This window comes from Pipra filicauda, unplaced genomic scaffold (genome assembly GCF_003945595.2).
Source record: "Pipra filicauda isolate LSUMZ 115617 unplaced genomic scaffold, ASM394559v2 scaffold139_size1960392_pilon, whole genome shotgun sequence".
NCBI classification, from domain to species: domain Eukaryota; kingdom Metazoa; phylum Chordata; class Aves; order Passeriformes; family Pipridae; genus Pipra; species Pipra filicauda.
In genome coordinates, this window is record NW_024103873.1 from 1588675 (window position 1) to 1612181 (window position 23507).

The 23507-nt window shown below is 46.6% G+C and overlaps 1 protein-coding gene across 11 annotated transcripts in view; it reads right to left on the minus strand.

Annotated features, from left to right (window-relative positions):
- Positions 1-23507, minus strand: part of ITPR1 (inositol 1,4,5-trisphosphate receptor type 1) — a 163756-nt gene that overhangs the window by 100836 nt on the left and 39413 nt on the right. For 7 of the 11 annotated variants that reach the window (XM_039378488.1, XM_039378490.1, XM_039378485.1 and 4 more), the window contains exons 4-15: positions 14395-14510; positions 11072-11158; positions 9883-10041; positions 8912-9010; positions 8308-8391; positions 8085-8231; positions 6720-6815; positions 5637-5681; positions 2635-2786; positions 1624-1723; positions 1004-1164; positions 112-253 (exon numbers count right to left, since the gene is read on the minus strand). In XM_039378488.1, the coding sequence (XP_039234422.1) occupies positions 112-253; positions 1004-1164; positions 1624-1723; positions 2635-2786; positions 5637-5681; positions 6720-6815; positions 8085-8231; positions 8308-8391; positions 8912-9010; positions 9883-10041; positions 11072-11158; positions 14395-14510 (1388 nt within the window). Of the gene's footprint in view, positions 1-111; positions 254-1003; positions 1165-1623; positions 1724-2634; positions 2787-5636; positions 5682-6719; positions 6816-8084; positions 8232-8307; positions 8392-8911; positions 9011-9882; positions 10042-10813; positions 10842-11071; positions 11159-14394; positions 14511-23507 lie in introns of those variants that run through there. The other 4 variants (XM_039378492.1, XM_039378491.1, XM_039378486.1 and 1 more) reach the window with 2 other exon arrangements.

Sequence of the window (23507 nt, forward strand, 5' to 3'; positions counted from 1 at the left end):
CTTCCACCAGCCCAGGCTGCTCCAAGCCCCCTCCAACCTGGTCAGGTTCTCTATTAACAAGTTCTCTTTTCCAAAAACCCTTCTTGTAGGCAGAGTTTAGAGACAGCCCACCTGCTTCAGAATATTCTGTTCTCTCATCAGCTTTTGCCGTTCTCTGTTAGGTTTAGAAAACACCACTTCAAGGACATCTTGTCCAGAATTAGTTCCACCAGTAACAAAGTAGACCAAATCCTCCAGCAGTTTGGTAACAGATCTACAGAAAAGCCAGAAATTGTTAACACCAGACTGCAAATTCTGTGTGTTAAAAGAACAATGCCAGGGTAAGTTTACACAGCTTTCTAAATGCTAAGTGAAAAATGAGCATCAATTAGAGACTGGATGAAGCTCAGAGGTTTGTACAGAACTTAAAATTAGGAACTAATGCTCCCCCATTGCTACAGCCTCAGGGTCCAACAGCTAAACAAGAGCAGCAGTAAGACAAGAATATCACTTCAGGGCAACTCTACTCTTGCCAAGTTCTATTTGGCAGCTCTTTCAATTGTCAGAAACAATAAATCAGGTGATAATCTCTGCCAATGCCAAGTAAAAGGCCTTGGCTGTGGAAGCACACGGGCCCTGGTCTGACACAGCCACCTCTGTGCTCTTTTTGTGTGGCCACATTTTCACAGACACAGTCAGAGGATTTGCAACAAGTCATATGTTCAGTCTTCACAAGATGGATTAGGAATTCCCACACTCAATTTGCAAAGGTATGCTGGGGATTAGTCCCCCAGGCTCACAACATTTCTCATGCTCTCACTTCACAGAGGACAGGGAGGGCTGGACAGACCAGGCCTGAGAAACTCCATTGTCCACACGACAACAATGAAACCACCAATTTTTTAAAATCTCATCAAGGAGGAAACCAAATCCCTGTTCTACTGCATACACAGATAGAATTTTCAAAGGAACAGTTACTGGGTAAAGGAAGCAAACTATGTGAACCCAATTCTGCTTTCCTTACCTTCTTTCATTCTGGGTTATCGTTCCCTTTTCCAACTTGCCAGCAATGGAACCTAAAACCTTACTTGCATCATTTGCAAAATCCAAGTCCCGAACCTCTGCAGGTGACACTGGTACTATAGCAAAAGCTTCTTTGTCCTCCTTCACTGGAGAGGTACCAATCTGAAACCCAGACAAGTTTTATCATCAAACCCCAGGGCAGGAACAAAGCTGTGGTTCACACACCCGGTGATAACGAAACAGGAGGAAAGCCCCACCCTGCTCACACAGCATGAGACTACTGCTGAAGCCAAACTTTGAGAACACTACCCCTCTGTGCAAGCTGAAAGCTGCTCCTAAACCCAGAGAAACAGCAGGTGAGATGGCAAAACGTTGTACACAGTGGTAAAAACATCCTCCTGATGATGACTGTTGTGCAGTGGACATTGAACAGCATAACTGGTAAACTACCACAAAACAGAACCTTTAAGAGCAAGTGTTTTGCATGGGCACTGGTCACCACTGTTACATGCTTGGTGCGTGACAGACCCAGCATTCCCAGGGACTGGAACTCCTGCCAACATCACCTTTGTGGAAACACAGGAATCAAGGGATGTGCTTACATAAAGTAACAGAACTTACTTTAAGCATCACGGGTTTCTCCTCTTCTTTATCAATAGGGATATTGGTGCTGTGAACCCAGGTGTTGGTGCAAAGGTGCCTGAGCCTGACATAGGAGTTCCTGAAAGAAAGCCAAGAGTTCCAGAGCTGAGTCAGCTCCCCAGCCAGGGAATCTTCACATTGTTCGGATTGCGAGATGTTGGCAGGAACAAGTGGAAAAGAAGCGTCATCCCCATCCATGCTGCACACCACAACAGGAATAACATTCTTCTTGCCTCAGTTCATTCTATAAATTCACCTCAGGAAGTCTTCTGTAGCGAAACAGATTCTGCTTTAAAACAGAACCACATCCACATTGTGGTGCTGTAACTCAGCTGCTGCACAGCAACAAATTAAACCTCTTCCCATCCTCACATTTCCACTGATAGGGTGTATCTGAGCTGCCAGCTTCCTCCCTCACCCTTGGAGCTTTCAGCCCAGAACTCCCCGGTATCTTTATTTTGGAGTATCTGATTTAGAGAGTTGCTACAGTAGGTGAAACAAATTTGCTGTGCTTTCTCAGTGGGAACAGACAGCAAAGGGACATCATGCAGATCGTGTGTCTTTGAAGGGTTCAGCATCTTATAAGTAGGAAGATGTACCATATGAACAGTAAAGAACATGTAAACAACAGAGAATGAAGTGCTAAATACTTGATATTACATCTTAACTAGCTTAATACAGACAGGTCACAGGAATGGCTTGACAGGACACCCAAGGCTTTTAGTCCCAGGTCGTTCCCTGACAAGGAAGTCACTTAATCTCAATTTTCCCATCTATAACACGATGTTCTCATCATAACTCATTTGTAAAGTACTCATAACTCAATTCCAAAGCACTAAAGTGAAGCTTCAGGCATTTTTAAAGTATCTTTACAGTGACCTGAGGAAGAACTTAATTCCGAAGGATAGAAGCAAACAGCGTGAGGCAGCTGTAAGTGCACAGAAGCCCCGAGGTGCAGAGCAGAGCGAGCCGTGCCCGTGTGGGCCGTACCTGGGGACGAGGCTGTCTCCCCCGCGCAGGGTGGTGGGGTCCAGCTCGAAGATGGAGGAGATGTCGTTGCCCTCGGGCACGGACACCAGGGAGTAGGCCATCTTCTCCTGGGCGCGCGGGCCCCGCCGCGCCGCGTCCTGCTCAGGGTCCAGCTGGGAACGACACCCCCACCCCGGTCAGGCCCGGCCCCCAGAACCACTGCCCAGCCCCAAACACCTGGGACTGCAGACGTGGCTCTGCATCACCTGCAGAGCTGCAGGACACGGGGCACACGGGCGGCTGCTCCCGCCGAGCACTCTCTGCTTCCCCCGCTGCAACTGGGGAGGATTTCTGGCTCACAGCCACGGCAAACCCCACATCACGGACATTGTACCTCACACACAGTGCCAGAAGGGACAAGAGCCCCCAGCCACTCGCCCCACACACACTGGGAACTCTGACTCTGGTTTCAGGTGACCCACATCTGCTGAGATCCCCACCCCCGACACCACCAGCTCCTCACACAGATTGCAATTATCCCTCTAACAAAGTAATTAGTTAGAGCTGCAAATATAAAAACCCCACACACAATGCACCAACAGTCTTGCTGGGAAATAACCACCTTCAGCAGCAAAAATGGGACTGGCATCTATCAATCCCAGGCAAGAGAAACAAAGAGCTAATCAAGGGGTTGGATGTCTTGCTGTTCACACTACGGCCTGTGGTGCTCTCAAGCACATGTTACAAGGGCCATGGCACCAAAGGGATCTTTATTCCCAAGGTGCTGGCAAATCACCAGCCCCCTTCAACAAAATAAAGATACTGACACCAACTGGACAAATCCCTGGCTTGTCAGATGAAAGGACACGAGGGTAGGAAAAAATGAAGATTGACTGAGAAAACGGAACAACAACTTTCTCCAAAACCTTCCCTAGGGCACTCCCAGCCATCACTAGTCCATCAGTGTCTGGCACACAGGAGCCAGCTGTGCATGTACAACCATCTCCACCCTGGATGCAATTTTCAAGGTGATTTATCCGTTTCTCTGGGATGGTGGCACCAGTGGAGGGAGGCACCCAAAGCAGTCAGCACTCAGTCTCTGTCTTTCACAGTCCTGGCGGAAGGCACTGCAATCCTTAAACATATGGGAAAGGTATCCAGTGTTGCTTGTGCCTCAGGATACTCTGAAGTTCACATATTTGCAGTCAATGAACTTGGCTGCAAAGCAGTAACATTTCAAGTCTGATTTTGCACATGGGAACAGGCAGCTATCTGTATGGAACCTAAATACACTTTGGGAGTGTGCCTTCGAGGGAAGAAGCAACTCCAGGAGTCCATCTGGAGGCTTCACACCGGGAGAAATTCGCTCACTTGGAACGAATTCTCCGAATTTCAGCTGTCTCCCCATCCCCACAGCAAGGGGATGGAACACAGCAAGGAGCACAGCTGCTCTGCTTTCAGTTTGTACTCCAGGACACAACTGGTCACTTAGTGAAACTGTGGCAAAGCTGAACAGTGAACCAGAAAGTAGGAAATGGGGCAATTTAGGGAGCAGTGAAACTTCAACCCCAAGGCTGTGACAACAGCAGCCCCCTTTGCTGCTCAAAGGCAGAACTGGCACCTCACCCATGCCCATTTAAACCCCTTCTGGTACAGCTCCCTGAGGGATAAGGAGAAAACAATAAGACACAGAGCTGTGCACAGGAACCCTGTAGACAGCTCACATTTGGAGCAAGCTGGAGTTTGGATAAACTTGGATAAAGCAGCCTACACCCTCCTGTCAGTAGTGAATGTTAGAGGATGTGGTGATGTCACGTCAGAACTGAATTATGTGCTCCTGATCCTGTTCTTTCTGGTCTATTTTTGCCACCTAGTGGTAAAGAGACAGAGCAGGGAAAAGTCAGGAGAGCTCTGAGTGCATCAATGTTATCCTGCACATCAGAGGAGGATGGATGTCTACCTGAAAGACATCAACACTGATTAACTTCCAGAAGTTGAGCCAACAGAATAGCTCAATATTGGATCCCACTCCCACCCCCCTCCCAAACAAAAGCTATGGGTGGGTTTTTGTTCATATTTTTAGTATGTTTACTGCAGTTGAGCAGCCAAATGCCACTAATCAGGATAACAGCTCAGTATCTGGGGGCAAGGGAAGCGTTTTAACGGCCAGGCTCCAATGACAAATCCTTTTAGGAGGAAAAATCCAGCCTGCAGGATTTCAAAGCATCACATTTATCTCAAAAAGGGGAGGAGTAGCTCTTTGTCATCTCCAAATGGAGCAAATCTTCCATAATACAGGATAAGTGACCAAGAAAGCTGCATAAGCCTGTGATCAAACCCAACTAAAGAAACATAATCCACAATGGAAAGTGCTGTTCCAGTTTTCTCTGTTTTCAGTGCTGGTTCCCTTTGACACCAAAGAGAAGCTTCTGTCAATACAAAGCATCACACACTCCATCTTTGACACAACAACATTTACTGACAACACCACAGACTTGCTTTCACAGGAAAATCAGAGGAATGGCACTCAGATCACCCTCATTCCTGCTCTCTAGACCCGTATCCTGTTTTCCTGTGACAAGTACAACGAGAGGGAATTTGTTTCTTAAACAAGGAGGTCAGACAAGTGACAGGCACAGCGCCGTGGGATGTCCCCTCAGGGACACTTCCCACCTGCTGTCAGCTGGAACAACTTGCTTTTCAGACCCACTCAAGACAGTGCTTCAAGGAAACAAAGGTTTAAGAAACAGAAGACAGAAAAAGAGATGCCACAAAGGGGGGAGGCGAGGGGAGGGGGTTCAGGTAATGTGTAAATTCAGCTGCAAGCGCATTGTTCTTCTCTAAAGCCTAATCCAGTTAATATCCACTCCTCTGGACAGGCCTTAAGAGCCTTCAGAGCATCCTCAGGTTTTTAGTTTCTTCACTACCAAGCCTGGCCCAGCTCTGCACTGCCCAGGTAAACCCTGGGCCTGTGCCAAGCCCTCCTCAACCAGGGGCAAGATCATACTCTTGCCTATACTTACTGAGGATTGACACTCCAGGTCATCTTCCTCATAGTCAGGGTTTACCTGATGAAACAGAACCACAGGCACGTCAAAACTCCAGCACAGGTGGAAGTGGGAAACAACCTCAGCACCAGCTAAACTCGTGTTGTTAAAAATCCCTGCACTGCCACAGCTCCACCAGGCATGCAGGACACACTGCCCAAACCCAGTACAGCTCATCAGGCCCAAAAATTCAGAATTAAATAGTCTGCGAACACGCAGAGAGATTTAGTTGTTCAGGATAATCACTACAGTAGCAAGAGTAGAGAGTTAACAAGTTTACGTTTGGGGTTTTTTTAAATTCCAAGTGGAATTTCCAACTAGAAATTAACTGGCTGGGTAGAAATCTTTTGGAACAAACACTATTCTAACCAGGGATCAGGTGAGCCATTTCCTCTGGTATATTCTTGCATGATGTAAGACCATGTTTTTGGTTTGGCTGATTAGAAACCCCAAGATTTACTGGAAAAGCTCTACACTGGATCACTACTGAAAAGGATTTTCAAGTGTGCATGTGACAAAATGCTGCTGGTTTTCCAATCTGCTTATCAGATGAATATAAAATGGGATATTTTCTTTATCTGCAGTTCTTTCACACTGGTGTGAAGTCTGGCTGTATTTTCATTTTATACTCAGTTCTACAATTCTGCTCAAAAATCAGTGAATCAAGAGAAATTATCAACAGTTGAATTCATTTTCCCCCCAAAGGCTCTCAGCCATTTACCATTTATTCATCTGTTAATAAAGTCATCTTGATTCTACTGCCCACATGACAGGATACTATTTAGTGTCTATTCTCTGCAGGAGAAGCTACTGCCTCTAGAATTCGTACAGGAAGTAAAATCAGCTCCAGACTACCCCAGACCATGGTATTCTTTGAAGTGTCTTTCACCTCATTTCCAGCCTTTAGCATCTACTTTGGCATTGACCCGAACGACCCCAACGCCGCTGTCCCGCTCCCCTCCCCGTGTCTGCTTTTAGGGCAGGAAATGACAGGTTTGCAGAAAGTGTCAGAGGCAGGAAAGGCTGTGTGAGGGAGGGCAGGGCCCCTCGGCCCCCTACCTCTGCTGCCAGGTAGTGCCCTGTCGCCAGGTGCTTGAACCTGAAGAGGCTGTTCCAGTATCCGGCGCCGCCGCGGCAGGGATCGTGCTGCACCACCTGCCAGGGGGAAACCATGGTCAGGGCACGGCACAGAGCCCTCCAACAGCACCCACCTCACTGCACGGGCAGCTGGGAGCAAACAGAGCTCCAGGACAGGCAGACCCACCGTTCCCCCCTGGACACACAGAGCAGCCCATGCCCTGAGCCGGCTGCCACGAGTTCAGTTTGTCCATCGCAGCAGGAAGGTTACGGTGCAGGCTGGCAGAGAAGGAATTCAAGAAGGTGCTTTACATCTACATGTGGTGCCAGGTCTTTAAACACTTCCTAAAGCAATGCAACAAATCCTTTACTCTTTCTGGTCTGATTTTTGACCATCTCAAAGCGGGTGAGGGAAGACACTGGGAAATATTTCCAATGCAGCTGAACAAAAGAAGAACAGTTCTATTTACTCCCTAACCTCTGGGGCAGGCAGAGCCTCCATCACCTGATGATCTGTTACCTCCTATCAGGTGCCTGTGGATACATCTGCTTCCTTAGGGAGGACCCATCACAGCCCAGCTGTGCCTGGCAGAGCAGGGCTACCTCACCTGTGCCCACATTTGCCACCAGGTGACTGCACACACTGCACAGTCACCACAGACTGATGTGCTGCACCATGTCCAAGTAATGTGCATTAGAGTCAGGCTTTCATTTCAAATACAGGAGAAGCTGAATGTCAAAGCAGATACTTCTGGAAGGAGAATATAAACACCACCTACCCACCATTACAATTAATTTTTTGATTCTTACATGCAGCTCACATTTAAAATCATAAACCAACTCTAATAACACCAATAGATTGAGGATATTTTAAGAAGCCAGAGCTGGCCAAGGTGTTAGTCACTCTGTTTAAAAGCCAAGTAGAGAAAAAAAAAGCCAGTTCAGACAGACCAGCAAAGGGTTGCAGCCTCCTATCAAATGAGGATATGCATAATCACATTATTCCACACCAAAAATAGAGTGTTCAGTACACCCAGCGGGACAGTGGAAATTATAAGCTGGTGTTAAACTTCAGTGACTGGTAAGAAAATGACTTCATAGATGTTCCTCTGTCCCTCTTTTCTGAATTGTCAAGCACCTGAACTTGAGAGCTCTGTGTTGCACCATCAGAGAGCAGAACTCCATTGTGACTGTGCACAGAGACCACAGCCAGCAAAGGAATTTTAATTTAAACTCAGAACATTGGGAAGACTTCCACCTAAAAAAAGAATTCCAGATGCAGTGCTTTTAAAGAGCAGCAGTAATTGTTCCTACAAAGCCACCCCCAGCCTGGGTTACAGCCCTCACCTCCACTTCCCACAGGGCCTTGGAGCTGGTGGCAGACGTGGCCGACTGTCTGCCCGTGGTCCTGAGGAACACGTGCTGCTTCTTCCTGTGCTCATCACACGTCAGGAACTTCTCCTGCTCCGCGTGGAACAGCCTCACCACGTCCCCCTGCCAAGGCAGCAGGGTCAGCAGGGGCAGCACCCCCAGGGAGGGGGTTACAGGCAGGCAGGGCCCTGGGTCTCACCCCTTTGAGGATGTCGTCCTTGTTGTCGCTCCATTTCATGAAGAGCACGATCTTCCAGCTGGTGTTGCAGTTCACTGAGTTGACCTAAAGGGAGAACTGAACCCATCAGTCCCACTGTCTTGTGCCTCCACAAGATATGAGCCACTGTCTTGCTTTCTAGACCATTTTCACCAGAATCCTGCAGTCCTGGCTGTGTTACTCTAGAGAAGCAAAGCCCTTTCTGTACCTACTCCAGAACAAGGAACTTCAGAGCTGACTTGCTTGCAAGTCACAGGTACACATCTGTGCTGGTTTTGGCTGAGGGTGGATTTAATTTTCTTCACAGTGACCAGTATGGGGCACATCACTGTGCCACAACTTTTGATTTTGAAGGAAATCCTTACTTTTAGCCAGTCATGCAAAAGAGACAAACCTCTGCCAGCGCCCAACAGATACGACAAAAGTCTGTGAGCTCTGGTAAGTCACTGATCACCAAGATAACCATTCCTAAGCAATGCCACAGGTACCAAACAACTTGCTGGATTTCATAAAACGTGTACAAACAGCTCAGCTGAAGCACAGAGAGGTCTGTCCAGCTGCTCCAGCTGTGCCCATGTCCCCTCACCTCATTGCATCCCGGGTTATCCACGAGCTGATGGCTGCTGGCGTGGAGAGGCTGCCCAGCATTGACAGGATTCAGGACCACTTTGTCTCCAATGACCACCTGGAGGGAAGGGCAGCATCAGACAGAAATTTGCACACTGGGAAAACTCTTTTTCTTCCATTGTTTTAATGGAAGTGATGGGAGGAAATCACCTTGCTGCACTTAGGAGAGATGCCAGTCTGAGTGTTCTGCCAGGGTTCTGTTTGGTTCAGAATTTACCTCACCAAACTCAGCCACTGAGGCAAAAACCCCGGTGATGCTGGTCTCAGAGCCTTGCAGAAGCAGCAGACTGAGTTCTGGTGCAGAGGGGCTACAGGATAAATTATTGCTACTCGATAAAGCTCACTCTGTTTAGGTGCCAAATATATACCTGGCCTAAACCCCAGAGCACACTGACACTTATTACCTCCTGCTTTTAGGCAAATAATATACCCCAGCGACTCACATTTTGCAAGAAGAAAACCCAAGATTAAGAGATTAAAATGGCAATGCATTTAATCAGCACCATTTTTTCCAGATTTCCCATGAACAGGAACATTTGACTTCCTTATTACCTCATTCCTTATATCCGAAGTGATGATGAGTTTTGATTCTAAACTGAAAACACTGAAAATCAAGATGCTAATTATTTCTTCCAGGCCTCCTGAAGGAACTCAACATTTCCTACCATTTTGAATTGGGCAGGAACTGTGCAAGGCCAGCCTAATTAGGTCCCTTATTCCCTCCAATGTTAGATCATTCCACGTTTCCAAAATACAAGTTACCATAGCGATTTTCCTCCCCCTCATGACAGCATAGGAAAAAGGTTGTTCCTGCATCATCACGCACCGAGAGATCTGTGCATTTCATTAATTGCAGGGCAGGATTCCCAAGCCCAGCCTGGCCAGGCTGTGCCCCAAGGAGCAGGTGAGGACACTGCTCCCAGCACTTACGCTGTCTCCGATGGACCGCAGTTTGTAGAAGGGCTGGATGTAGAACCAGGAACCTTCATTTCCAGCTTCATCCAAGGTCACCCTCATTGCATTCTTCTCTAGCAGAGCTGGCAGCCTCTTATTTACTGTTAAGTATTTGTTACTTTTTAAGTGAAGCAGCTAGAATAAGAATCAGAGTTCCGTTCTAAGAATGCTCATCTTCCTCCCCTCAAGAAACCGAGCGTGCACGAGACAACTACATTTCTATGCAGGAGTTAAAACTAAATTATACACGAATATTGATGGGCTCAGGCACAATTCCACTCACAGATACAGTGCTACAGCACAAAACATCTTCAGTGAATCCAACCGTCCCTTCCCCAGCAAACAACAAACACTCAGACATATCCACGTCACTTTACAACAGCCAGCTCGAAAAACCCAGGACCAAAAGCTGTGAAGTGCTGGGGACTAAGTGGCTCTCTCTGTAAGAGGTAAAGCTGCTCCTATCTTGCTTTGCTTGGTCTCATTTAAGAGAAAATGTGACTATTCCTAAGGACTTTCCTCCTCTGTGGCAGTTTGTCATTTGTGGTGTCAGCATCTGACAGTGAGAGGTATTTAGTGTTGTGCACGTGCCACCTTCACGTGGCCAACTCTCAGGAAGGCTCCAAGGATTTCTGAAGAAAGCAATCAGTGGTGACACCAAAAATAAACACAATTAGCCCCTAACAAAAAAATGACCTCATCATAGCTGTACACCCAGGCCCTGCTTCCCAGAATCCCACTGCAGGGCACGGTCAAAGCTGGCAACACCACAGATCCTGGCCATGAACTCCACAAATTTAACATCCACTGAGCAGGAATTTTGACCAAAATCCTCTCCAGCTGGCAAAGATGCTCACAGCCCATGGGGATCCCACTGCCACAGTGGCTCACTGTTCCCACAGCCTACCTGGATCACATTCCCATACTGGATGACTGTTCCCACAGCCTACCTGGATCCCATTCCCATAGTGGATGACTGTTCCCACAGCCTACCTGGATCACATTCCCACACTGGATGACTGTTCCCACAGCCTACCTGGATCACATTCCCATACTGGATGACTGTTCCCACAGCCTACCTGGATCACATTCCCATACTGGATGACTGTTCCCACAGCCTACCTGGATCACGTTCCCACACTGGATGACTGTTCCCACAGCCTACCTGGATCACATTCCCATACTGGATGACTGTTCCCAGCAGTTTCCTGTTCTCGGTTTCGTTCTGTTTCTTCTCCAAGTCGGCCGCATGCTGAAATCAAGGGATAATAATTTAACTCCCTGGGTTTTTACAAAAGGGTGGCCAAACACCTGAGGCTCTTGGAGAGTATTTCAAAGAACTGGAACAACAGTGAGCAGCTGAAATAGCCCAATTTCCTTTTTTTCCAGCTTCCAACAGCATAATTTCCAGTTCCCTTTTTCAATTGCTTAGGAAGACTGACACACATCATTTAAGTAATTAGGGTACAATTTGACAAAATTTTGGAATAAAATATGAGATGAAAAGCTCAGACAGAGTAGAAGGCAAGTACCTGTGGGGGGAAAAGATGAAAAGGGATGGGTAACAACTCCAGTCAGGAATTCTATGCTCCTTTCTACTGACTTCTATACAAATGGAAAGGAAAGAACTGCAACTTTGATTTTTTATTTTCCTCTGCCAACACAGGCTCCAACTCCTCTCCAGCCTGTCTTTTTATAACATCTCCAATCCCCCCACCCTGTGCAGCAGGATCATTGAGAAGATGTGTACAAATGCCCACTGCAGCTCTGGGTAACTGAATTTCCAACTCCCAGCACCAGAGCTCATCCTTCCCGAGGCTGTTGGATACTCTGTGCTACAGCTGAGCATCCCTGTATCACACCAACAGGGGAATAAAAGGGAAAGCCCCTCCAAAACTGAGTGATTAGAAGAACACATAGTAATAGTTAATAATTTATAACAAACCTCTTGCACTTTTTGCTTTAAAAGTGAGTTATTTTGCCCAGGTTGTTATTAAAACCATTTCATTTGGTTAAGAAATTCTCTCTCACTTTAGATGAAAGATGATTTTAATTAAAAATAGAAATCTGTATTTGCTTTAACTGCTATCTGGTGGTAGAGGGTAATTTAAAACTGAATTTGTTAGGAGGCTAAGGATCAAGGTTTATGGTTTGGGTCTCAAGGACTATGGCAGGTCCAGTTCTCTCCTGGAGGAGAAAAGTGCCCACAGTTCCTCACTGTGGTGAGGTGAAGTACCAGTAACACAGGACAAAGCTCAGCTACCTCAAAGGAAGATTTCTCTGCTCACTGTTACAGAATTTCACCATTCCAGCTCACTCAAAATGTGCTATTTTTAGAAGCTGTGTTAGGTATCATAACTGGCTCTTGCTCCAGGAGAACCTGAGATACAGCTGCTCACTCAAATTCAAAAGTACACCCGGCAACGCACAATTTTCTCCTTAATGCTGAAATATAACTTTTTTTTTCTTGATTTCCAAGTAGTCTGTCAAGAAAGGATTTCTTTAAGACACCAAATCCCTCTCAACTACCAGCAATCACAGACAGGACTTCTCTACCTGCCACATTGATTATCAATACAGAAAATAATGTATTCCATGAAAACACGATTAGGACTCCGGATGTGCTTCCCGAGCACACACCAAACCTGACAATCATCCCAGAAGAAGCACTTCTCTGGCCACTAGATGTCAGCTCCTCAACCAGCACCGAGATGGGACCAGGGACAGACAAGTGTCCCAGATTTTAAATCCCTTAAATGGCATTAACTTAAAATAACCTGACCTCAGCACCGAGCGCTCCGTGGCACACAGTAAATTCCACCAGCAGACAAACAGAAGCCAAAAAAGGCAAGTGGTGATGAACCCATCTTGCATCATCGATTGGGCTGGAAATCAAAGGCACTGATAAAGAAACCTCCCCCTGGGCAGAGCTCACACCCCTGAGCACGTGGACAGGGCCCCACACAGACCACACGGCGGTTTGGTGCATCCCCCGTGCCGACACATGGAAAAGGTGACACGTGGGCCCAACGTGACAGGCAGAAAGAGAAGTTTGGATGTGAGTGAGGTACATGGCCCCCAATTATTTCCGAGCCCCAGGTCACTGATTCAGCCCGTCAGCCTTCGTGTCAGAGCGATGCAGATGAAACGATCCCCAATGACACTGAGAGCACTCAAACCCCGCCACCAAAACAAGCAGTTCATGGCAGGACATTTCTCTGCAAACATCACTCGGCCGGGGCTAATTCTGGAAAAATCTAATCCTGTATTTCCAGGACACTGGCACAAAAGGGCAAAGTGTCACATGAGCGGGGACAGATCCCAAACACCTGCACTGGGAAGGGAAGACAACTCCCAGTGACACTATAATCCAGGACAATTCCAAAGCCTTTTTTTTTTCCTGCATGATGCAGTATTTATACCATAATTTCTCCTAAAATCCATGAACTCTCCCCTTTCCTTATACACCAAAATAACCAACCCAGAATCCCCATCACTTCCAACCTGCTGCCAGTGTCTCCTCTTACCAACATGAGAAACACGGCCCAGGTGAGGGACCTCTGTGCTACAGCCAGTACCAAAATAGCTTTGTCCTTGCCAAGTTAATACTTCTAGCTTATAAAATTGTATTTTCAGAAGCAAAATGAGTCCAACAGTGGGTCTTTGTGCAGTGCAAGAGCAAGGCAGCCATATGGCAATCAGCAAGTGACACTCTCCTACGGGGCCATTCCGTATTTCAGGCTACAATGAGCTTAATATAGGCTTAAAGAGACTAAAAATACCCAAATTGTAATTTTGACATGAAGTACTCCAGCTATGTAATTTTAACATAAACATGGAGTTTATTTAACTCTAAAGTCAACAGATGGTATTTAAGTTAAGTTGGCTTTTTTTTATATAGGAACTCTAAAAACAGCAATCAACTGCCTTACCGAGTTTTCAGCTGCTGAATGTCAACATTTTACCCAGAAGATATTAAATACTGCGAGCTAATATGGAAGGAGAGGCTGGCTGGCCTTCTAATTACTCATAATTACCCATCAACCTTCACGTGCAGCAACAGCAGCTCTTGTTTGTCTGAGGAATCCCAATGGGTTGATCAGACCAGCAGCTCACGGTTTCCCACGTCGAGATGAGATGCCTGAGAATTCTGTGCAGTTGTTTCAAGGGTCCCATTTTTACGCTGTTCCCACCCAAAATGCCCACTTAGAGCCCCGTGACATTTAGCACAGGTTAATGACAGGAGCCTCAAGGGCCACCACGGCTCCAAAGCAGCACCATGGACACCAGCACTGGGGGACACAGACCTTGAGCAGCATTTTATATAAATGAGAGGATCTGACCACCTCCAAAGGAGTCCTGCACATTGATCTTTATGTACTCTGCTGGTGTCTCCCTGTTCATGGTGTCCAGTTGACTGGAAATCCTTGTTTAAATCAGGCTGGCTGAGTGCTGCTGGTGAAGAGGGGCCCGAGGGTGAACACTCACGTGCAGTTTATTGAGCAGCACGGCGTCCGTGGTGCTGTTGGCTCCCGGCTTTGCTGCCTTCCAGAACTGCTTCTGAGCCGAGTACCGGTTCATGGGACACAGCTTGAACAGGCAATCTATAAAAACAGGGAATAAACAGAGAGATGGCTTTAGCTACTCAAAATTATCTGGGCTTTTGCTGCTAACGCCGTCCAAATATTCCAGCGGCAAGGAAGGGTTTATAAACAAATTCTGGAAAGCTCTTGATCAGACAAATGCTTTTTTGAGCAACAGGAATGTTGCCCCATGAATGATTAAAAACTAACTGCTGCTGCCAACATCTGATGCAAGACCAGAAAATTTATAACTTGTCCCAGTCGAAAACAGTACCAGACTAAAACGGGAACACGTTCCAGTGCTTTCCCAGGCAAACACATTTGTCTTAGGCACTCTCAGCTTGGAGTTGCTGTCCTTCAGCAGGTACACAATGTCAGGTTGGGGGGCTTTGGTTTGGGGGGGAGTTGTTGCTGTTGCTGTCTGTTAAGTTTTTAAATCTAATCCCTTCTATTTCTAGGGAACACAGGACAAAAAAAACCCAGGAGAAATTCACCTAATAAAGTGGCAGCAGCATAAAACCCTCCCAAAGAAGAGCCTGCACAAGCACAGCCACTCAGGGCATTGCTCGAGGTGACATCAAAGCCCTCGGGGTATCAGGTTCTATGCCCAGTCCATCAACAGTTTATTTAACATTCTGCCTGGCAAAAGCCAGGAATCACAGCCCATTAGTCTTATTAAAAATACATTTCTGTATTAGAGATGCTAACTTATCAGCAATGAACCCAAATGAGCTGCAGTGACTGTTTCTCCTCCTCACGGTCTCCAAGCAACGGAACACGCAGAAAAATAAATTCAGCTATTCAAAGGCAGCGCCGAAAGTAGCAGCTCAGAAGTTCAACCAAAGTGCCAAAAGAGCCAGGAGGCTGTTCCCAGCCTCTTTGGCAATGACATGGATATAACACTTCAGGCCTAATCCACAGGGCCTTCATCAAGGTTCCTGGTGTATCCCTGCAGACAATTCTGGAAGTAGGAAGGTGAGGAGAGACCGACTTAGGGGTTTGTCTTCACTGCCTGGAAAGCAGAGCTGCTCATTGGCTGCCTGGTTAATGGACACTCTGGATTCACATCAACCAAAAAGGGAAAAATCCAATACTGAAGACAAGCCATCTCAGCTCTGCCAGAGGTTGAGACAGACCGTGGTAATTTTACCTCAGGACACCATTTGAGATGGACACGTTCACACTTCTAATGCCTTTCCTAAAGAAAAGCCCCATTTGATGCCACCCTGCCTGTCTAATCCATCCCCAAAGCAACACCTTTCACAGGAGGACAAAAAATCATCAAAAAAACAGAAGGTTTGGACTGGGAGAGACCTCAAAGCCCATCCAGTGCCACCCCCTGCCATGGGCAGGGACACCTTCCACCAGCCCAGGTTGCTCCAAGCCCCGTCCAACCTGGCCTTGGACACTTCCAGGGATGGGGCAGCCACAGCTTCTCTGGGCAACCTGTGCCAGGGCCTCCCCACCCTCACAGCAGGATGGTCTTCAAAGTCTGTCCTAAAAATTAACCCCACTCCTAACAGGGTGGATGAAGCAGCGGTGGCAGACCGTTGTTTCATCTCAGTGAGGCACTGACTGCCAAGTGGGTTGATCAATCTGTCCCAAACCAGCACAGGGATTCCTGCAGCCTGCTTGGCTGGGGACCAGTTCACCTGCCATATACCACTACACCGGCCCAGTATACCCACAGAGATATGGAAGGACCCAGGTACAGCACTGGTGCCCTTTAACAGTGACACTGGGGACAGACAGAGAGCTGAGGGCTCCTGGAAGGAGGTTTAACTGCAGCTCTCCAGAAACACTCAGCTCCACTTTGCCACCACCACCCCAAAGCTTCTGAGCCACGAGGGAAGCGCAAACCACACTTCCCAGGTTTGCTCTCTTCAACGGCTTCTTCCATTTACATAAAGATGATTCACAGAGATTGACAGCACAGAAGAGATTCAAAAAGCCACTGCGGGCTGGCACTTCAAACTAAGACTGCATTGTAAGCAACACACCAGTTATAAAATTTTCTATTTTTGCTGAAACCATCAGTTCACACAATGACAGCAATTAACACACAGAACTGCAGAGAAGAATTAATTGTATGCTAGATTTAGTCACAGTGAACTTCTTTCCATCCTCTTCAGTCAAGAAAGTTGTCAAGTTAGGCTTAACTTCTAAACTGTTAATGCAAGCAGCCCCCTCTCCTCCCTCAGGCACCAGGAGAGGTCTCCAAGAGTTTGACCTTGTCCAATGCAAGAAGGGAAAACATAACGTGGTTTTCTTAGTTTTCCATCCCAGTTACAAAGCTACAGATCTAAAACAAACAAGAAAAAGCACCCAATCTTTTCATTTCTAGTATTTGTTCCATGAAATCTATTTCTGAAGTGGTTGAGTAGTTCAGCTGTGCCTTACTCACTTTAACATGCCTGCCAAAGGCTGATTGTTCCTGAATGTAGTTCACCGTGGGTCGAACTACATCAACTTTAGGGTCAAACTACATCAACTTTGTGGTCAAACTACATCAACTTTGTGGCCAGAAGACTTTCAGCTCTCCAGGTCTCATGGGCTTCTATGTTTATAACATCAAGGATGTGCTACCTGAGCACCACCACGGTCAGGGATGTGCAACCCACAGTAGTGGTGACTGTGTAAGATGAATCAACTCTTCCCAGACATGATCCTTATGGAATTTAGGTCTAAGATCCCAAATGAAGCCAAAGCAGCCCAAACCACTGGCTCTCTGCTCTGATCAAAGATTCAAGCAGATTTTAGCCACATAGGAAAGGTGATAAATAAAGCAATTACTGCACAGTAACCACATCTTTTTATAGACTGTTTGTTGAATATTAACCAGGAAGGAATGCATTTTCCTTTCAGATCTTCATGATATCCAGTGAAAAATGGCAGAATTGCACAATGAGTAAGTATAAAAATAAAACAGCACGTCACTGTTGATGAAATGATGATACATCAAGCCTGAACACCCAACAAAGGTCCCGCAGGAAAAAGCGATTGCATAATCCTACACCACCCCACCAGGATGATGAATGTTACATGGGCATGTATTAAATGTGCATTTCAATGCTCCCAGGCTAAATCCTGCTCTCCTGTCAGCGATTCCTCTGCACGGAATAAAGCAAGAGGGAGCACGACTGTAACTGCACCCCATGAGGGATGAATGCTCTCCCTGCTGGGACACCGAGATCCCACGGGGGCTCTGCCACCTGCAGCTTCAGGAAATGTCACCAGCAAGGCCCGGCTGTCCCCTGCATGCACCAGCAGCACAGAGCAATAGTCACAACCAAGGATACTGGGAATGCCAGAAAACCCCATGTCCCGAAGTATTCTGGAGTTCATAGAATCATAGAATCGATTGGGTTGGAAAAGACCTCCAAGATCATCGAGTCCAACCCTTGGTCCAAATCCAGTCCCTTTACTAGATCATGGCACTCAGTGCCACGTCCAATCTGCGTTTAAAAATCTCCAGGGATGGTGAATCCACCACCTCTCTGGGCAGCCCATTCCAAGTTCAAACCTGCCAGCAACATTATTCCAACTACAATTCCTTCTCCTCCATGTTTTTAATTTTCTCTTCTCCCTTTTACATTCCCTTCTCCTGACTAGACCTTGCTCTTTTCCTACTCAGAACAGTCTCTAAACTTCCAACCCTTCCTGCCAGTCCAAGCCCAACCAGTCACATTCCCAATGCCCAATTTTTGCTCTCATAACACAATTAAAAACCTGACCAGGCTGACCATTTTCTGTCCTTTTTTTTTTTTTAAGTCACATTTAAGTAGTATGTCAAGATTATTACACTTGTCCAAAATTGCAGATAACAGGTTTACAGAGGCTGGAATGATCTGGAGAAGGGAATAAAGCATTTCAGAGCCCACCCAAGACATCATCACCTTCTTTCAGACCAAGCTGCCTAGAAATGCATAACTCAAACACTCCCAGCAATTCCAGCCTTCCCTTCAGAGGGTTTTCCCACCTTTTGGGGCATTAAGTGATGTCATTACATCAATCCTACTGCTGGTACACGAGGACAGCTCAGAAAGTTGCTGCACAGGCACTGCTGACACTCAAAGCTCTTCATGGTGCCTGTGCTGGTGACAGCTAGACACAGCCACTGTTACAACCTTCCACCTGGGATGCTTTGGGCTGGAAGCTCATCCATCCCACCCCCTGCCATGGGCAGGGACACCTTCCACTAGCCCAGGTTGCTCCAAGCCCTGTCCAACCTGGCCTTGGACACTCCCAGGGATGGGGCAGCCACATCTTCTCTGGGCAACCTGTGCCAGGGCCTCCCCACCCTCCCAGGGAGGAATTCCTTCCCAATATCCCACCTAACCCTGCTCTCTGTCAGTGTGAAGCCATTCCCCCTCGTCCTGTCCCTCCAGGCCCGTGTAAACAGTCTCTCTCCATCTCCCTTTCAGGCTCCCCTCAGGTGCCATCTCTGCTCCTGTTGGATCAGCTCAGTTCTGGAGCCAGAACACCATTTTCCTCCCTCTGCCATTCCCAAAGTGCCCAATTCTGAATGATCTGGAAGCACTTTCAGCCCCAGCCTGGTTGGTTGTATAACCCAGCACTCATCATTTTTTCCAAATCTCCACTCCCTATTTTAAGCATTTAGTAGAAAGTCTTCCCCAACTTTTCTGCAGTTGGAGGAAGCAAGAATCAAACACTTTGTTGGCAACAAAAAGGTGTGTCGGTATTTCGGTTTTTAAACCCAGACTCTACAAGATGCCAATTGGAGAAAGGTAAGAACCAAGAAAAATTACTCCCCCTCACAAAAAACATACTTTAGGGTGCTCTCAGATGAGGGAAATCTACAAAGATGAAGATCTTTAAATAAGTCACTTACAAATCCACTGAATATTTAACACCAACACAGCTGTTTCTTCGTTACTTGGAAAAAACCAAACTCCTCTTTGCACAGCAATACTAAAATTAAAAGAAAATTAGCAATTCCCTGTTGAAATTTATCGGTTTCTCTTCAGACTTTTCTATACTTAGGTACCTGATATTTCCCCAAGGCCAAAGCCTGCTCATAGGAGAGAAATATGCGGATAGTATCTTTTATTTTAAATATAAAAAAATGGCTGCAACGAGCAAGTAACAGAGCTGGCAATGATAGAAACACTCTGCAAATAGACTTCTTGACTTCATATTTATGAAAGTGCCCAGCTTCAATACACTCACAAGGATGATAACACTTCACAGGATGAAGAGTTTATTTATTTAAAGACAAAATGAAGACCTCTTTTGTACTTAAATGCAATATTTTCATGCAGGAGGCCTAGAGAATAATACAAAATGCCTGTGTTCAATCACAGGCAAGTTTCACCTCCTCAGAAGCCCTTGGATTACTCCATCATCTATTTCTATACTTGTTCCTTCTGAGATTTAAAATTAATAGATGACAGCCTAAGAGGTTCAAAGAATAAAGAACAAAAGCAGCTACAGAAATGTGTTGATTATCAATCATTCCTGCATTTCCATGAAGAGGGAGAAAAAAGGAACCTGATCCTCCTGAAAGACCTCTCTTTGTGCTGAGAAGACATCCTTTCATTTTCAATTTGCTGTGATCAGGCTTTGCTGGGAACACAGCAGCTCATTTCCAGCAGGGATTTTGTGAGGATCCAGCCCTGCTGCCCCAACGGAGCTCCAGCCACGGCTCCATCCCAGCAGGAAAACAGCCTGAACCCTGCATGGCCAGCCTGCTGGGAGAACTCGAGTCAAACCCTGTGTTACAAACAGCTCTGCCACTCCACAAGAGGGGAAAACTGAAGCACAGATGAGCAGGGCTGGGATGGAACCCAGAGAAGCTGTGGCTGCCCCATCCCTGGAAGTGCCCAAGGCCGGGTTGGACGGGGCTTGGAGCAACCTGGGCTGGTGGAAGGTGTCCCTGCCCATGGCAGGAGGTGGGATGGGATGGGCTTTGAGGGCCCTTCCAACCCAAACCATTGTGGGATTTTATGCCAAGCCCAAAGGTCTCGCAGCAATCCCATCCCTCTGCAGAGCAGCCCAATCCCTCCGGATTCCAACACGGAACTCCTTACCCGACACAACCCCTGAGGTTTGTGCCGTGGTGACGTCTGTCACCTCCCTGCTGTGCTGCTGCATCCTGGTGTTCCAAGGGCTTTCAGTGCTTTGCTTTTTAAAGCAGAATAAAGGAGGAAAATCACCCTTGCAACCAACATTTAAATACAGAGCCTGCACCATTTGTGATCTAAATACATTTTAATTTTTATGTTAAAATAACCACCCTCAGTTCCCATCTGCAAGACACGAGGGTAACCACCCTCCTGTATTAGCTTCATTTATGCAAAGTCCCACCAATGGGAATTGCTGCTTCGTTTGTTCAAGCTGTAACAACACAGGAAATAATGTAATTGTTATTAACTTGGGGCTGAGGTATCAAACCAAAGGGAGACAAGTGTAACAATGATTTCAGAGACAGGAAAATTATAGACCTGAGAGGTGGACACTGAATATCAATGCCTGCTAAAGAAACATTAATTAAAAAGTAACGGTTTTTTGGTCATGTAATTAATTAGCATACAACTCCACGTTACCCTGTTAGTAACTTATAAATAATAAACACAGCATTTTAGATGCACTGAAATTTACTGTGGGAAAAGCTGTCCTTGGAATCATGGAATCACGGGAGGGTTTGGGTTGGAAGGGACCTTCAGGCTCATCTAATTCCACCCCCTGCCATGGACACATGGCTCCAAGGCCCGTCCAAGCTGACCTTTCCTCCAGTGTAAGCTGAGCAGGATAAGTTTATGCCAGCAGGGAAGAGCAAACACCTCGCTCCTCACCTGCAGGGTGAGGCTCTGGACACACTGTCACACCTCAGGGTAAACTCAGAGCCAAAGCACAGACAACTCACATCCCCACGACCACAATGCCCAAAAAACCACCCAACACTGACTGGAGAACTCCCCCTTTAAGGGAACACCTTCGGCACCCAAGAGTTCAGGATACGCCACTGTTTGTTTTATTTCTCCACGTAACCTCTTTGGTCTCCTTCAACAAGAAAGCTGCTACTCAAAAAGAGAGAAATATTTAGACACTGGATACACAGGCAGCTCCAAAAGGAAACATTTGCAGGAAAGACCAGCTGCTTTTTTCTATCTCTGGTACCGAGGGAAGATGCTGCGTGAAAACACAGAGCCAGAAGGGAGAGCAACACAAGGAGAAAGGAAAAATCCTAAAAAACACGGATGCATTTCAGTACAATGTGTCCCATTTGACACCCAGGTTAAAGAAAGCAAGGAAACCATCAGCCTCCTTGTCACCACGATGGGTAAAGTTATCCTGGATGGGCAAAACAGGCTACAAGAGAGCTCAGAAGGCAGAAAACAGGGAGCTGCCTCAGAGAAAGCTGTAAAGGACACAGTGAATGCTCCACTTATCCTTGGAAGCTTCAAGGAACAGTCTAATTTATGGACACAATGGATAACTTGGACCAAGAGAAGCTACTTGAGAATAAACTCTCTAGAAATTGCCAAAGCACCACGAGCCAAAAGAGAAACCTCTCAGTGCTGAGGAGAGGGGGAAGGAGAAGGAAACAATCCTCACAAGAAGAGTTCAGACCTGTACACATCAATTTGGGCTAACCCAGGATCCCAAGAAAGCCACAGGTTCCAGTGAGAGCTTTTAGTCTTAGCTCAGCTCCACCTCTGGTCCAGCACAAAAACAAACCCTGGACTAGAGGCCAAGCAGGCCAAGAGGTAAATTCAAAGGCCAACTCCTCCTCTCTGCCACAAGCCCTGAAACTCAACTTTTACACACTACAAGGAGAAGGATTTGTACTTTACACAAAGGGAACTCAGCAAACTGGTGTGTGTAAGAGTTGCAGGAGCAGTTTTAAGTAAACTCTTGTGGCTTTCAGCCCTTGTCCCAGGTTTGAGAACTGGATCCTTGATCAGGAAACCACCCTTATCTCACTTTTCATAGTTTCCATGACAAATGTCCCTGCGAGGCACTATAACACGATTCTCAGGACAGGAATCCTGGCACATTCTTCCTCAGAATCTTTGGGTCTTTTCAATCTACACTTTACCCCAGCAGTAAACCAAAGCATATCCATTTTCTGGCCAAATTTCATTTTATTTCAGCTGCTCGCCCCTTAAATTTCTTTTTCACATTTGCTCCTTCACTTATTCTTGCTTTTCTGGATTAAAGTTCCTGCAGAAAATGGGGCAGGAAGTGGGGGTAGGAGGCAGGGAAAACTTGGACAGTCCAAGCACAGGAAGAACAAGGAAGATCAAATTTCAAACCCCTCTGGAAGCATCAGTGTTGACCAGCATGGAAAGAATACAGTTGTGCTGTTAGAGCTGACAGGACTGAACAGCATAATAGGAGTTATTTCTATTTAAGAATGTTCTGTGTATATGTTATAAGAAATGAGCCACCACAGCATCACACAGAAGAAAAGGCACATTTTTCAGCTGTTCAAAGTTACTCAATTTTCAGCTCTGAAACACATTTGGCTTTAAGAGAAACCAGATTGCCAAAAAAAGATACAGGGCCTTTAAATAAATATTTGATAACGTTATTGAGGTCTAATTTGGAAGAATGGAAGAAATAATAAAACTGAACTCGGTGCTTCCATTTTTCTTGCACTAATGAAGCACTTGGGATCCCTTCCCTGAAAGGATTATTTGTTTCTCTCCTCCTGCACCAGGTGCCATCCTCCTGAACTCCAGGCCCACTGCCTCCTGCAGAACTGCCAAATCCACAGGTTCCCAGGGCTGGCAGCCCCCAAGAGAGCTTCCTGAGCTCACCCCTCCCTCCCCCAGGCAGAATTAGCCATGGCTGCTCCATTCCTGACACAGCTCCTGAACTCCTTTCTTCCAGGGCTCCACTAGTTCTGCATCTAACCTATTTATTTTCACAATGTAACCCCACAACTCCCTTCCCTTTCCACATGGGGATGCAGAGAAGAACTTCTCCCTCTCCCAGCAGCATCTGCAGGCTCCTCTGTCCCACAGCTGCCGAGGTGCCAAACTGCTCAGT